We start from the raw sequence: 13,559 nt of genomic DNA on the forward strand, positions 1-13,559 counted from the left end.
CATCTAATCTCAGCCCTCTTTCATCCAATCCTCTAACTTCACAACTAAAGGTGATCATGCTTCTTGTTCTAGCCATAACCCTGAGGAATAAACTCCAACAGTTCATCAGATCAGCAGAGTTTTTGCAAAGTTTAAGGAAAAATTCAAAAACTAGCGTTACAGTATTAGCCTGGCTAATGCTAGCTTTCACAAGCTAATGCTAATCAAACTATTCAGTTACTGTAGTGCTTTAATGCTGGAGCAGTATGTTTGTAAATGTTACACCACCTTTGGCTGAATAACACAAACAGGCCTACATTAGCTGTTTTTTACTCAGATTAAACAGGCATTATAAGTTGCCTAGCTGTCATTTAAGAGTAGGGGTCAACCAGTTATTGGTCTGGCCAATCATTAAGACTGATATGTTTTGCTGATCATCTGTATCTGTGTTGTATTTTACGGATTAGTGCTCAAACTAAAACTAAAATTGTGCTACTTTGGCACCACTCCAAGGTGTGTCTTCCCCTCTGCCTTTATTTTCACTCTCCACAGTCTGCTAATGGGGTGATGTCTGTCAACAGGGCTGATATGGGCTGATATCAGTGTAAAACTAATGCATCCTTTATATCATGGTCTGCAGTCAGACAGTTTTTCCAGCATTAAGTTCATGTAAATTTGTGCAGGATTTCTTGCATTAGAAGTGCCAGACTTGCTGAGTGAGGATGACTGTTGGCATGCTGGATCTCATTTAGTATTCTAATTTATTAAAATGGTGGAAAGTCTTCAAATATGTACAATGTGGAAAAAATACATAAAGTTAAAATGACCTCGAAGTGATGACCTTATAAATTAAAATGATTTCAGTCGCTGGAAGTATTTTAACATCCATATTCAGCAATGTTTGCATTAACCATGATATGATTCCAGAGCCGTGGAGTCATACGCTGGATTACATCCCAGGTGTATGAGTTATTTTGACTATGATGCTTTACCAGAGAGTGTAGCAGGCTGTATTCTATTTTCCTTGTGTTTCCACTATACGCCCCCCCCCCCCCTTTACACACTAATACGACTTGTGGCGTATCCCATGTCTAATTTTACTCACAGCTGTATGAAATGTGATCTCAAAATCATTACCTGGAAATGTTACCTCATGAAAGTGTTTGAAAGTGTCATGGCTCTATGTACAGTAGGTGTATCACTGCTAGCTACTGTGCAGTAACATAGATTCCTGCTCTCCCCTCCCTCTCTCTCTCCCTTTTGCTGTTATTCGACGCAGCTGGCTCTCTTTAGATCTCATCTGGGAGCATTTGATTCCAAGGTGGCTGTTTCCCCTCTGTGTAATCTCAAAGTTGCACAAGCAGGTTGAGGGGAAATCTAAGGCAAACTCTCCTGGTGTAATTAGCATCCTTTTCCTTTCTGAAATCACATCACATAAAATCACAGAGCTTAACCCTCTGCAGTCAAAGTGAACCATAACACTGCTGTTATTCCCACTGTTGCATTCCTGATGCTGCATGCCGATACACAGGACTGACCTGACTACAGAAAGTTCAGGGCAATAACTCAGACCAGACCAGCTCCCTCCTGCAGCTCTGGGTTTCTCACCTTGGGTTTTTGTTACCCTACTAACCTTTGGAGCAGGAAACACACAGTAGATTGAAGAGATGCTTTTGTTTGTTCAGGCACAGGTTCAACCTCTCTCCTTCTCATATTTACCTCCTTTTCCAATTCCTGTGACAGTTATACTGTTGGTTTGTGCACAGTTTGAGGAAATTACTCGGAGCAAGGAATGTAAAAGGACTGAGGTAATGAGTGGATGTGACAGTTCGAGGTTTGGTCAGCACATTAACCTTTGCATCCACTTGGCTGGGGATTTTTTAAATATTTTGGAGTCACAAAAATGGGTTAGAGTTTAAACATGCAACAGGGATGTACCAGGATTTTAGAATATTCCAGTTGTAGTTACCTGTATCCGTAGCTGGCAGGTGGAGCTCAGACCTGGTGTACCGTGGTCAGCAGCAGTCACAGTGAAGGTGTACTCAGATCGCTCGGCCCATCTCAGAGGGGAAGCGGTTCTCAGCTCGCCACTGGTTGGGTTTAAGGAGAAACGCTCTGCTCTAGGTCCTACAAATGATGCAACAAATATGGTTATCAGCTTTAAGTTGAGGTTTTTTGATAAAACATATCTTCAACATAGTATTTCAGTGACAATGGATTAATAACACTCACCTGATAAAGAGTAGTATACAGTCCCATTCTCTCCCTCATCTGGGTCTTTAGCTGTTACTGTACCTACGACGGTCCCAGATGGGAGACCCTCCATCACCTACGATAAAACGTGATTTATGTTAATTTTCAAGACAATATTTATAGCACAATGCCGTTTTAATGAATGATCTATTATTTTGGCGTTTCTCTTTTATTTAGTTCTCTAAAAGTGTTGTTGTTTAAAGGGAAACTGCTCATTCTTTCATTGATTAAGTTCCATAAATAAGGCATACTTAAAAACCCACACATTTTCTTAATAAAACAAGATGCAAGACAGTTGAAAACCTGGGCATGTAGAAGTAAAAATATAGTGTCATATTTAAAAGGCAAATTATAAAAGAAAGTGCTAATGAATCATTAATTGAAAAGTGCAGTAGGTAGTGCAATTTTCCCTTTAGCACTGGCAAGCATATGAATTGATGTCTACACATCAAATAACCCTGTTTTACAACTTTAAAAGTGCAAAGTAATTTCAGTGTGATAACCAAACAACTGGACTGGGATAGCTTGGCAAGTCTGCTCTCAGTCTCCTTTTATTCAGACAACATTAATCAACATCCACTCAAACAAATTACAGGAAGCATTGAGCTTCCTGTAATTTGTTTTTTTGATTTCCTGAAAGTAAAATGAGCAATTCTGACTTAAGTGACGATGACGTGCCCTTTACTATGGATACAAGAGGAAACTGGAATACACAGAGGAATTAATTCATATGAAGACTCAGTGGAGAGAGAAAGGAGAGATACTTTGGTGGAGACAGGTTAGCAGGAGAGATACCAAATAACCTGGTACCATAGGTGTTAGCCCACTAGAGCCACCCTTGTCACAAGTGGGACTTCACAACACTTCTTCAGGACATTTCTGATCGAGGATAGCGGCTCATAGATGCCTGCAGCCTGCATCACTCCCCATCCAGAGTTCCCTGTCTTGAACGCCTGTATTTTATCAACCTCCTTCAACTTTCTGAAGATTAATTGGAGAAACTGACCCTGACTGAAAGAGCTGAATGGAAAATTGTTATTAATGCATGATTCTTCTAATGGCTGATAATTTGACAAGCTACGGGTGGCACCATATGTTTATATGAAAACATTGTGCCAGCTGCTGAAGTGGAAAACTGAGCTGAAATAACAGTTTGAGCTTAGTTTTGTGTTGCTGCCTCTGACGAAGCCCACAGACACAAACAGCTGTTCAGATTAGCTGAGGTGGAAGAGCATGAAGCCAGTAGCCAAACCTTGCATTGCAAAATAGTGCCAAACACAGGGACTTTCTGTGTGAAAACTGAAGTGCATCAAACATTTTCAATATTGTGTACAACTTAGCCATCATTGTTTTTTGGCCCATTTTTAACTTAAACTGGCAGAATTACGCAGATAAACTGTACCCATCTGGCTCGCTAGAGCCTCGCTTCCCCTGTATGAAGGGGCAACGCGCAATAAAATCACTGGAGACTAATGGTACTACTATCATCAAGTACCTCATACAATCCAACTTCAAGACTTACAAATTATCCTTTTCACTAGCTACCATAGCCAGATGAACATGTGGGAGACCTGCAGGAGATACAGAAACAATTGGGTTTTTTCTTTGCTCTCGTCAGGCTGCTGACATTTACGAAATATTCTGGAGGTAATGAACATCCACCTTTTCAACACAGACTTTACCTGGGCTTTACTTCCAGATAGGCTATGAATGGTGAATTTATTTATTTAATTTTGAAGAAAAATGCAATTTAAGATCAATTAATAAACGTATTCTCTCTGATGGCTGGACACATACTCTGCTGTGGAGCATGCATATTACTTTACTCTTGCACGAACCAACTGGTTGTTTAAGGAAATTGCAAGGCATTTTCCTTGCAAATAAAACATTTTGGTGTGCTTGTGAAAGTCACTGTGAGAACATGAATGAGAGCTGACGTAATAATGAGACAATGGAACAATCTGGTCCACTATTAGGACCAGATCAGCTAAACTAGAGGTGTGGAAACACCCTTAAAAACTCTTATTTTCTATCATTCATAGCAGAAATCTTAGAGTGCACCATAAGTGAACTGGGAAAGAACCCTAGACCTTTTGAAATTCTTTGTTGTTTTGCGACTCTCACTCTCTCACGTGATCTATTCATCCTCCCTTCATTCTCACCTGCAGCAGGAGCTCCCTGTCTGGCCTGGCATGAGTGAAACTGGGGGTGTGGTCGTTTTCGTCCAGCACAGTGATGTGAGCTGTGCCAGTGGCGCTGCGAGGAGGCGTCCCACCGTCCTGTATGACAACAACCAGCTGATAACTGGACTGCTGCTCTCTGTCTAGAGCGAGGCGGGTGCTGATCTCACCTTAGGAAAAAGAGAAGGAGGAAAGGCCTTAGCTTGTAATACTTGCAGTAGTTAGGGAGTCATTAGCATGTTAATTTGAACTGACAAACTGCAAATCATAAATTCCTAAAGGGAAATTATGCTGGTATTAGTGCTGTTTATGAAGCAACTATATTTCTTCTAGTGTATACTACTTAAAACAACAAAATGAGTGATGTTATTGCAATGTAAGCCATTGTTTTTTAAATGAATACAAGGCAGATCATGGTGTTAATCTTTACCTGTCTGAGAGTTGATCTGAAAGTGTCTGTCAGCGTGCAGCAGCCTGTAGGTCAGTCGAGAGTTCATTCCAGCATCCCTGTCCGTCGCAGACACCCTGCCAAAGCCCGTCCCCGCCAGCAGATTCTCCCTGACAGCCAGGAATACCCTCTCCTGACTCAGCCTGGGTGAATTGTCATTCTCATCGGTTACCGTCACTCTGACTGTTGCACTGCCAGTTCTCCCCATCCCTCCTGGGCCTGAAGTGGCCAGGACTGTCAGTAGGTACATGTCTTTGACCTCTCTGTCCAAAGAGCTACGAACAAACAGCCAACCACTATCAGGCATGATGCCAAAACCTGCAGCATCACCGTCTGGCCTGAGGCGATAAGAAATAGAGGTGGCAGAAGACGAGGAGGAGCTCCCGCCATTCCCAGAAGCCTCTCTGTTTAGAGCCCGAACCTGAAGGAAACGTGTGTTCAGCGGTGTGTTTTCCCGGAGCTCCACGCGATAAATCAGAGTGTCAAAGTTTGGCCCTTGTGCATCCTGAGCCTGAATGTGGATCACAAGGGTGAAGGTGGAGCTAAGCTGAGGGGCTCCACCATCCTTGGCGACCACCTGAAGGTCATAGCGTGGCACACTTTCGTATGACAGACTACCAATCAGACGCACCTCCCCACTTCCTCGGTCGACCCCAAATGTCCTCTGTCCAATGCTGCCTGCAGCTCCAGCAGAGACGAGGTCGAAGCTAAGCTGACCATTATGACCTGAGTCCTTGTCAGTGGCCTGGATGGTGTAGATAACCGTCCCCATTTTGGTGATCTCAGGTAGAAGGAGGGACTCTGAGGACGAAGGGAGGAAAGTTGGAGCATTGTCGTTGATGTCCGAGATAGTTATTCGTACCCGACTGGTTCCATACGCCGGAGGAGAGCCAGAGCGTGCTTGGATTTCCAGATCAAGACTGGAGCAGGTTTCATGGTCCAATGGGAGGGCAGTGCGAATGGTACCAGAGGCACTGTCCACTGTGAAGTAACCATCTGGGTCCCCGGAGGAGATGGAGTAGAAAATATCCTTAGAACCACCTGCATGAAGGTCACAAAAGAACAGAATAATATTGAGCTCATGAAAAAGGTGCAAGTATATAATAAAATAATAAATAAAAATCATTTGGAGGATCCATACTCACTTTCTGTTTACATGGATGTAGTGTGTTTATGTATCACAGAAGTGTAAGTGAAGAGCTTTTCTTATTCAATTTGCTGAAAGAATCCACCACTGAGAGCTTTGCACCATTAAACAATGGTTCCTTTGTTCACCTCACCACTGAGAAAAATCATTTATGCTCCCGCTTAGACTCAAACAAATTTTCACCTCAGTCAGTAATACTGTCTGGCCAGGGTGAAAATAATCCCTGCTAAAGCCCATGCTGTGTGATGAATGATATTTTTTAATGCTTTTGTTGCTATTTGTCTGGAGTGAGAAGTTAGACGTCATACACTGTGTTGCCTATTAGTGCATTTTTGTGCTGGCACTTATGAATAAGATGAAACCAGGTAAGCCACATAAAACAGGTTCCCCTTGGCAAATCATGTGGAGCACATTTGGAAAACAGAGCAACCATAGTCTAAAAGGACATCAAAAAAAAAAAGAATCGAGGCCTTACCTGTCTTTGTAGAAGCACGTACGACTCCCAACGCCGTCCCTCTCAGAACATCCTCAGATACAGTGAAGAAATACTGTGCCTGCTCAAACACCGGAGACGCCACAGAGCCTCCAACCACGCTGATGTTGACCCGGGCATTGACTGGTGCGGTTAAGCCTCCACCATCCTCGGCTGATATCACCATGGAGATGACTGTGTTGGCTTTACCGTGGAGTGAGCGTGAGAGAGAAATAACACCTGGAAAGGAGGAAACAAATTACTCTCTAACCTTTGTTTTAAATAAATTTAAAAACGAAGACATACAACACAAAGTCCTACCTGTGTCCTTATTGAGAGTGAAGAAAGCAGAGCCCCCTCCAGGTACGGTGCGGTAGGTGACCCTCCCGTTTTCCCCGGCATCTGGGTCTTTAGCCATTACTTTGACGACAGAGGTTCCTGGGGCACTATGGGTACTAAGACTAACTCTGTAGAGGACTGGGTAGAAAGCAGGCCGGTTGTCATTGATGTCCACCACACTGACTTGAACATGGGCTACTGAGCTCAAACCACCCTATAGAGAAGAAAAACAAAGATTGTTGCATCAAGTAAATAGTAGCGAAGGACAAAAGGCCAAATAAGCAGACAATCAATCAAACAAATCTGATACATGTAGACAAAGCAAGGCTTAATTCAAAGAAAAGCTATTTCAGCTCAACCCTCATCCTTCCTCTTTTCCTACACAACAGATCCCCTCAAACAAAACTCAGTTTTCTTCCCATCTCTTTGTGAAAAGCGACAGTCCAGGACTTTCATGTTATAAAGCTGTGACAATAGATTTATGTCACACTGTAAAGAGGATGCAGCTGTACAGGGACACACAAAGATGAGTTCTGTGCTGAAGATTCCCTGAAATATGGAGCCAATCAAGCGTTGTATGCATTTGTCAGAAAGGAGAAGAGTTTGCCCTCATTAAACCGTATCTGCGGGCTGAGTTTTACGAGGCCATTAAAAACAGGGATGTTGAGATAGCAGGAAAAGAGAGACAGCAGCTGGATTAAGGGGGGGCACTGGTGGTGGGCCAGGAGAAGCATCATGGTGGTTTAGTTGGTAAATTAAAGATGTGAATTCTATTTTTACCTGAACTCAGGTGATTAAAGATAATGCTTGCACCCTATTACTACAACACAATAACTCAACTGTATTCCTTTGCAGAGTACACTCACTAGAATAAATGATTTATTGCACCATTAATGCCTATTTAAACGCACTTAATGTGATTAACTGATCATTTAAGTGTGCAAAAAGTCTGCCTAAAAGACACTGCAACAAAGAGTGTAAACATGAGTATGTAAAGCATGTTTAACTTACATGTTATCCTTGAGTATGTGGTTATATAAACTGACTGTTTCAATGATCTGTTTTCTTACTTCATAGCCTCATTTCCCCCCTCTGTGTTGCTCTGATTGCTTTGCCATGCTGCTGCGGTTCCTCTTGATTTTAAGAAGACAAATTCTGAGAGACAGGACACTGTCTTCTTCAAACATGTCCAAAGTGTCTCTTTGAGATTTATTTCAGAGCAGCTGTACACATCTTTGATTTGCCCTCAGCTTGAAGCTTTGATCAGAGGGAGCATTACACCCTCTGCAGGGAATGTGTTTGGTCATGGAGCAGCAGAATGTAGAGCCAGCACTTAGCCTACTGTGACTTTATGATCTTTTAAAGAAGTCTATTTCACTTTCAATTTATTGGTCTTTGGCTGAATAAAAGTTGCTAAAAGTTAGATGCTTTATGGGGGAAAACTTCATTTTCTTGTTTGGATGTAATTAGTTAAATAAGAAGCTATTGCTAGCTGCCAGCTTGCAGCAGGAAATCTGGCTGGACAAAAATTAAGGGAAAAAGGGCAAAACTGTTACATTACATAATTACATTACTATGTAGCTTTTGCCAAACTAATGGTCAGCCAAAATATCCTAACCATCCAAAGTAGACTTTTACTTCTAAAAGTAAATGCTCATTTAGAAGACACAATTTTGAAGAAAAGCAAGGCTTATTCCTTTCTCAGAGAAAAAACTACACTACCCACAATCCTGGTGTCACAGTGACATTTCTGATAGGTGGAGCCTGCTCTTCCGTCTGTCAGCTGCTACCACTGAAGTTAATGGTCGTTTTAAAATCCACAGCTGCCACAAAAGTGCATTGTCACTCTTAAGCTGTGTGGTGATGAAAGCTGGCACCACATGTGTTACCTGCCTTCAGTTCAGCCAATAGAAAAATTGAATTGCAGTAGCCAGGTTTCAACCAATAGAGGGCAGTGGCAATGCACTTTTTTTTTTACATAAAATGCAGACTGTAAATAGTTTCTACTTAAATGCCAAAGTTTTGGCCCTAACTGATCAACAATGCGATTAATAACATACCACCCTATAACCCAGTGGTGCCAATATTCTCAGCCAATCAGAGTGCTTGTTACAGTCCATAATCACTAAATGCCTAAGTGATCTATGAATTACTATCTATTAAGTCACTTTTATTTGTTATGTAGTCCTTGTTGTGTCTTTTCTTTTTTAGGAAACTTGTTCACCCATCTGGTAGAACTTATTGCTATAGCATAAATAAAAAATGTGTTTGCCAAGATATGTTTTTTCCTTTTGTTCTGAAAACCTTAAAATTGACTGAGGTAATTGTGCTATGAGGCTAACGATACACAGATTAACAAATCCCATTCCCAATAAGATTTCTTATTAAATAAGAAGACAGTTTACGGATAATTTGCTGAAAGGTTAGAGAACCATATTGGATTGTTTAAACTGGGGCAGCATGGGTTTTTAGGGGCAATATCAAACCCAATTATTGGTAGTTTTTAGGACTAATGACCAATATTTGCAACTGATATGTATTTACAGTAAAACTGAGCCATTCTTGAGTTTAAGAAAATGTTAGATTTACAACATGTGAAAGGACATAAATATGTCAACAAAAAATAAGTGACTGAATTACTGATATATTACTATACATTATTTAGACACCCTCCCCCTTTAAAGCATATGAGCTTATGAGCCAAAGCTAAAGAGCCATAGAAGATCATTTGCATATGTCAAGTCATACAGCAATCGAACTACAGCAGGGATCACAAGCTCTATCACCACTAGAGACTGGGCAAACCAGGTGGCACGAAAACAAGAAGTAATAAAATGCGTACACTGGCACGGCCAGGCTTCAGAATTGTTGGCTAGTGATGTCTTGCCAATCAGAGAGTTCTGGGTGGGACATTAGGTGAGACAGTAAAGAGAGAAAGCAGTCAGAGTGGTAGTATTGATGGTCAATTAAATTATAATCTGATAGAAAATAACGGCCATATATGGGATATAGATTCCAATAATGGGTCGATCACTTGCTTGAAATACTATATTTCACACAGAGCAAACCTTTTAACTGAAAAACTCGTGATTAAATTGCATAGGCTACTAAGTAATTTGCCATTTTTATCAGATAGACTGCTAGCTAGTATCTTTAAACTTACACCAAAAAAGTACAGTTTGCACAACTGAAAATGTTTTGTCTAACTTCTTAAAAGCATAAAAAAATATTATTTAACAGTCCAGCACTTTCCATTTTTGATGGATTTATAGGGACAAAGTGAAAGCGTTTGGCAGATTGCAGCTACTTTATAAAAACTCACATCTAAGTAAAGAATTTGTCTAATTTCTAATAAAAAATATCTCATTACACTCATATCAGTCATATTTTACTGAAAGGTCCAGATAAAACTCTTATTTAAAGATATAAAAGGCCTGTATTACTAATGAGCATTAATACAGTGATTAAAACTAACCGCCACTGGGGCAAACTGAATTGAATTGAGTGTCTCAAAATCAGATTTATTATCCTAAGCATCTAGTTAATCTCATTCATTCCAGTAAGGAATATTTGTCAGATATTTTCTTTATTTGTAGAAATGCAGGGCACACTTTTTCAGCTTATCAAGAGCTTGTGGCTCACAGTAAAGATAAGATATTTTTGACAAAAATTAAACAAATATACTTACTAAGATGTGTGTTTTTTGCAGTGTGCTTATTGGTATTTTCTGGAGTTATTAGTAACAAAAAATGTCCTTACACCATCCGTTGCGGTGACAGTCAGATCAAACTTGTCCAATCCTTGATCCCGATCCAGAGCTGTGCTGGTGCAGAGCTGTCCAGTCTCCTTGTCTATGGCGAACTGGGATGGCGCCATACTTCCAGATCCAGAGCCTAGAGTGTAGGTTATAGCACCAAAAGATCCACGGTCCTGGTCTGCAGCTGACACCTGAGGGAAAAAGAAATATGCGGTAAGACAATGGATGGTTCGACTGTACCCAACAGCCCATGAGACTCGAGGACTTCAGAAAGCATTCATCAACAAACCCTGCAGGATCCTAACATGTGACAGTAAATGAACATCTGTCATACTTATTATATATAAGCAAAAGGCCGTTCTGTTATTACATTAATGTCCCATAATATAGTCACCTCACAGGCTCGCATCTGTCCAAATATCACACACCATAGCACTACTTGTTATGATTTCCAGAGTACTATAAAAACCTAGCATCTGGGAGAGCTATTCACTTTTATGGATCACACTTACACAGCATGTAAAAAATGGAAAGATCTCCCCTGTGGTGTGTTTGAAACACTGGCAAAGGGACAGGTGGTGTGGTGTAACCATGGATACAGAGGGATGGAAATGACAGGTAACCTTTACTAAAAGAGAGGAGATTTTCAACAGAGGTTGTTGGAAGGATTAGGGGGCTATCAGATGCTTATTAATGAACATTGAAAGGTCAAGTGCTATGATCTGGTTTTCCTAAGGCATTCAGAGAACATATAGAGCGACCTAAACCATCCCTGTTTCTTTTATAAGCTTTAAACTACATACACAGCAGACAGAGGTCTTGACCCAGCCTTCAACCTCATTTGTCCTGTCTAGTTAACATCACTCTGTCAGCACAGACACAAATATGCATTGTATGCTGCAATGAAATACATGAAATCCCTCCCATAATACAACAAAGGTTTCCTCACTAAACACAAGAGGGAAATGTCCTCAGTGCTGCGGGGGTTGTTTCTCTGACTGAAGTTTAACACTGAGACACTACATTGTTTGGTAGTGTTTATGGTGCTCATTAAAAGAGGCAGCCACTCTCAGATCTGGAAGCCTTGAAGGCGAGCCAAGACCCAGGGGGCTTCATGACATCACCCCCTCTCCATCACTATGTTAAAAAAGAGAACAGGAAGACTTCGACGTGGTTGATTTCCTGGAAACTCTGATGGCCTTTTCTACAAAAGGGTGAATATTTTTTATAGGCACTGTCAGAGTAAGAACTTTAAGTTCTATTTGACTTCTGTTTTTCCTAATCTGGCACCAAAATCAAATTCTGTGTGTAAAAATTCTTGACAAGAAATCAATTTCTGATCATGGTTTCAATTTTTAAATACTGGCACTGAACTTCTGCTTGAACTAAACCAGCACACAAGAGCCCCACCATTGACCTTTCCACTGTCACATCATCACAACTTCACCATCACACCTACGTACAAGCTGTAGAGAGACATAACACCACCTTGACTCAAACTGTTGCCCCTATAGGATATTAAAACATGCTTTATTGGAATAACTGCTTCAGGGTTTGTAGTCTTAGCATTTAAACGGCCAGACAGTTGTGGTTTTGGACGGGTCACACTCTACGTCCCCCTTTAGTCCGTGTTTACAGCTGGGGATTTGAGATCATTGGTGGGATTTCCTAGAGAGTACAGTGTTGAGACTAGCACTATCTTTGGGATCTGGGCTCATGTCTGGCTGTGGCTCGTATCTTTCTGTCAGTCTGTGATGGATTAGCCACCTGTGGTGATGAGAACTGGAGGAACGTGTACAAGCTCACACAGACACTAATATATATAATGACCCCATTCTTTTCACTAAATCTAATTAAAGGGGCTTAAACACCCATGACCGCCCACCTGGTTATAGGGTGACTTCATCATCACCTCCATCTTTACCCCCAAAACTCAGTCGATCACATTCAGAGATGAGGGAAAGGGGGGATAAAGCAGAAGTGTTAGGTTTGAGAGCTATAAAATAAAAGATGCAGTGTTTATTCTCTCTCTATCATACCTTGTAGAGAGAAGCAGATATATGGTTCCAAATATGAAATGGCTAAGAAAAATGTACTAAAAATGCTGAGAGACAAAAAGTAGAAATAGAAAGACGACTCTCCTGGGCTGGAGTACATGACAGTACTGTCAAACACCAAAGTTTGAAGAATGTAGTATGAGAAACCCTCCTCAGTCCTACTGTAGAGACAGGAGCCTGAAAGGATCAAATCTGTCATCGGAACATTTCCCTCCTGTCAATCCATCTGACAGCACAGCACCAACTTACATGAAGTACATCCCTCAGAAACATGGTCTGACACTGAACTGATTTTAGGAGTTTTTTGACTTCCTGATGCCAGCAAGACTCAGGTTTAAAAAAAACTCAAAATAATAAATAAAGTTCATTTGTTAAAGTAATGGTAAAGGAAGTCATTCAATTTAAGTGCCAGTTATTCTAGATCAAACTAATTTAAACTGAGTGCCAACACCTGCTGGTGAAAAATGAAGACAATGTAGAGGTATATAAAAACTGTAGTTCCCAAAGTGTCCACTAGAGTATGCCTCCAAAATCAAAGCATCCCCATGAGAGCCCATATTGAAATGTTCATTTTTACTTCAGAAAAAAACATGCACATAACTTGGTACAAACATGGTTTTAGTCTCTGTAGCTCATTTCATTATAAGTCAAAAATTCTTTGGGATATTTTTTTTCATGACTCATCCATGTTGATTATTCTGAGGCTAAGAATTTAGGATAATGGGGCATAATTTGGATGTGGCTGGTTTGACTAAACCATAAACCAATTAACCCCATTCGCAGCAGAAAGTAAACAACATATCAGATGTTGACATTTTACTATTTCATGGAAAATATTAGGTCATTTAGAATTTGAGCAGCAACAAATTTCAAAAAAGTAGGGACAGGGTCATGTCTACCAATGTGGAGCACTCCCTCTTCTTTTAC

At 40.8% G+C, this 13,559-nt stretch overlaps 1 protein-coding gene across 1 annotated transcript in view; it reads right to left on the minus strand.

Annotated features, from left to right (window-relative positions):
* The window catches only part of LOC121518614 (protocadherin-16-like), a 134,937-nt gene that overhangs the window by 19,816 nt on the left and 101,562 nt on the right, over positions 1-13,559 (minus strand). Inside the window, exons 5-11 of the mRNA XM_041801048.1 lie at positions 10,578-10,766; positions 6,801-7,032; positions 6,483-6,719; positions 4,843-5,901; positions 4,395-4,582; positions 2,212-2,308; positions 1,949-2,106 (exon numbers count right to left, since the gene is read on the minus strand). Coding sequence (XP_041656982.1) covers positions 1,949-2,106; positions 2,212-2,308; positions 4,395-4,582; positions 4,843-5,901; positions 6,483-6,719; positions 6,801-7,032; positions 10,578-10,766 — 2,160 coding nt within the window. The remainder of the gene's footprint in view (positions 1-1,948; positions 2,107-2,211; positions 2,309-4,394; positions 4,583-4,842; positions 5,902-6,482; positions 6,720-6,800; positions 7,033-10,577; positions 10,767-13,559) is intronic.

Source organism: Cheilinus undulatus, linkage group 12 (assembly GCF_018320785.1).
Source record: "Cheilinus undulatus linkage group 12, ASM1832078v1, whole genome shotgun sequence".
NCBI classification, from domain to species: domain Eukaryota; kingdom Metazoa; phylum Chordata; class Actinopteri; order Labriformes; family Labridae; genus Cheilinus; species Cheilinus undulatus.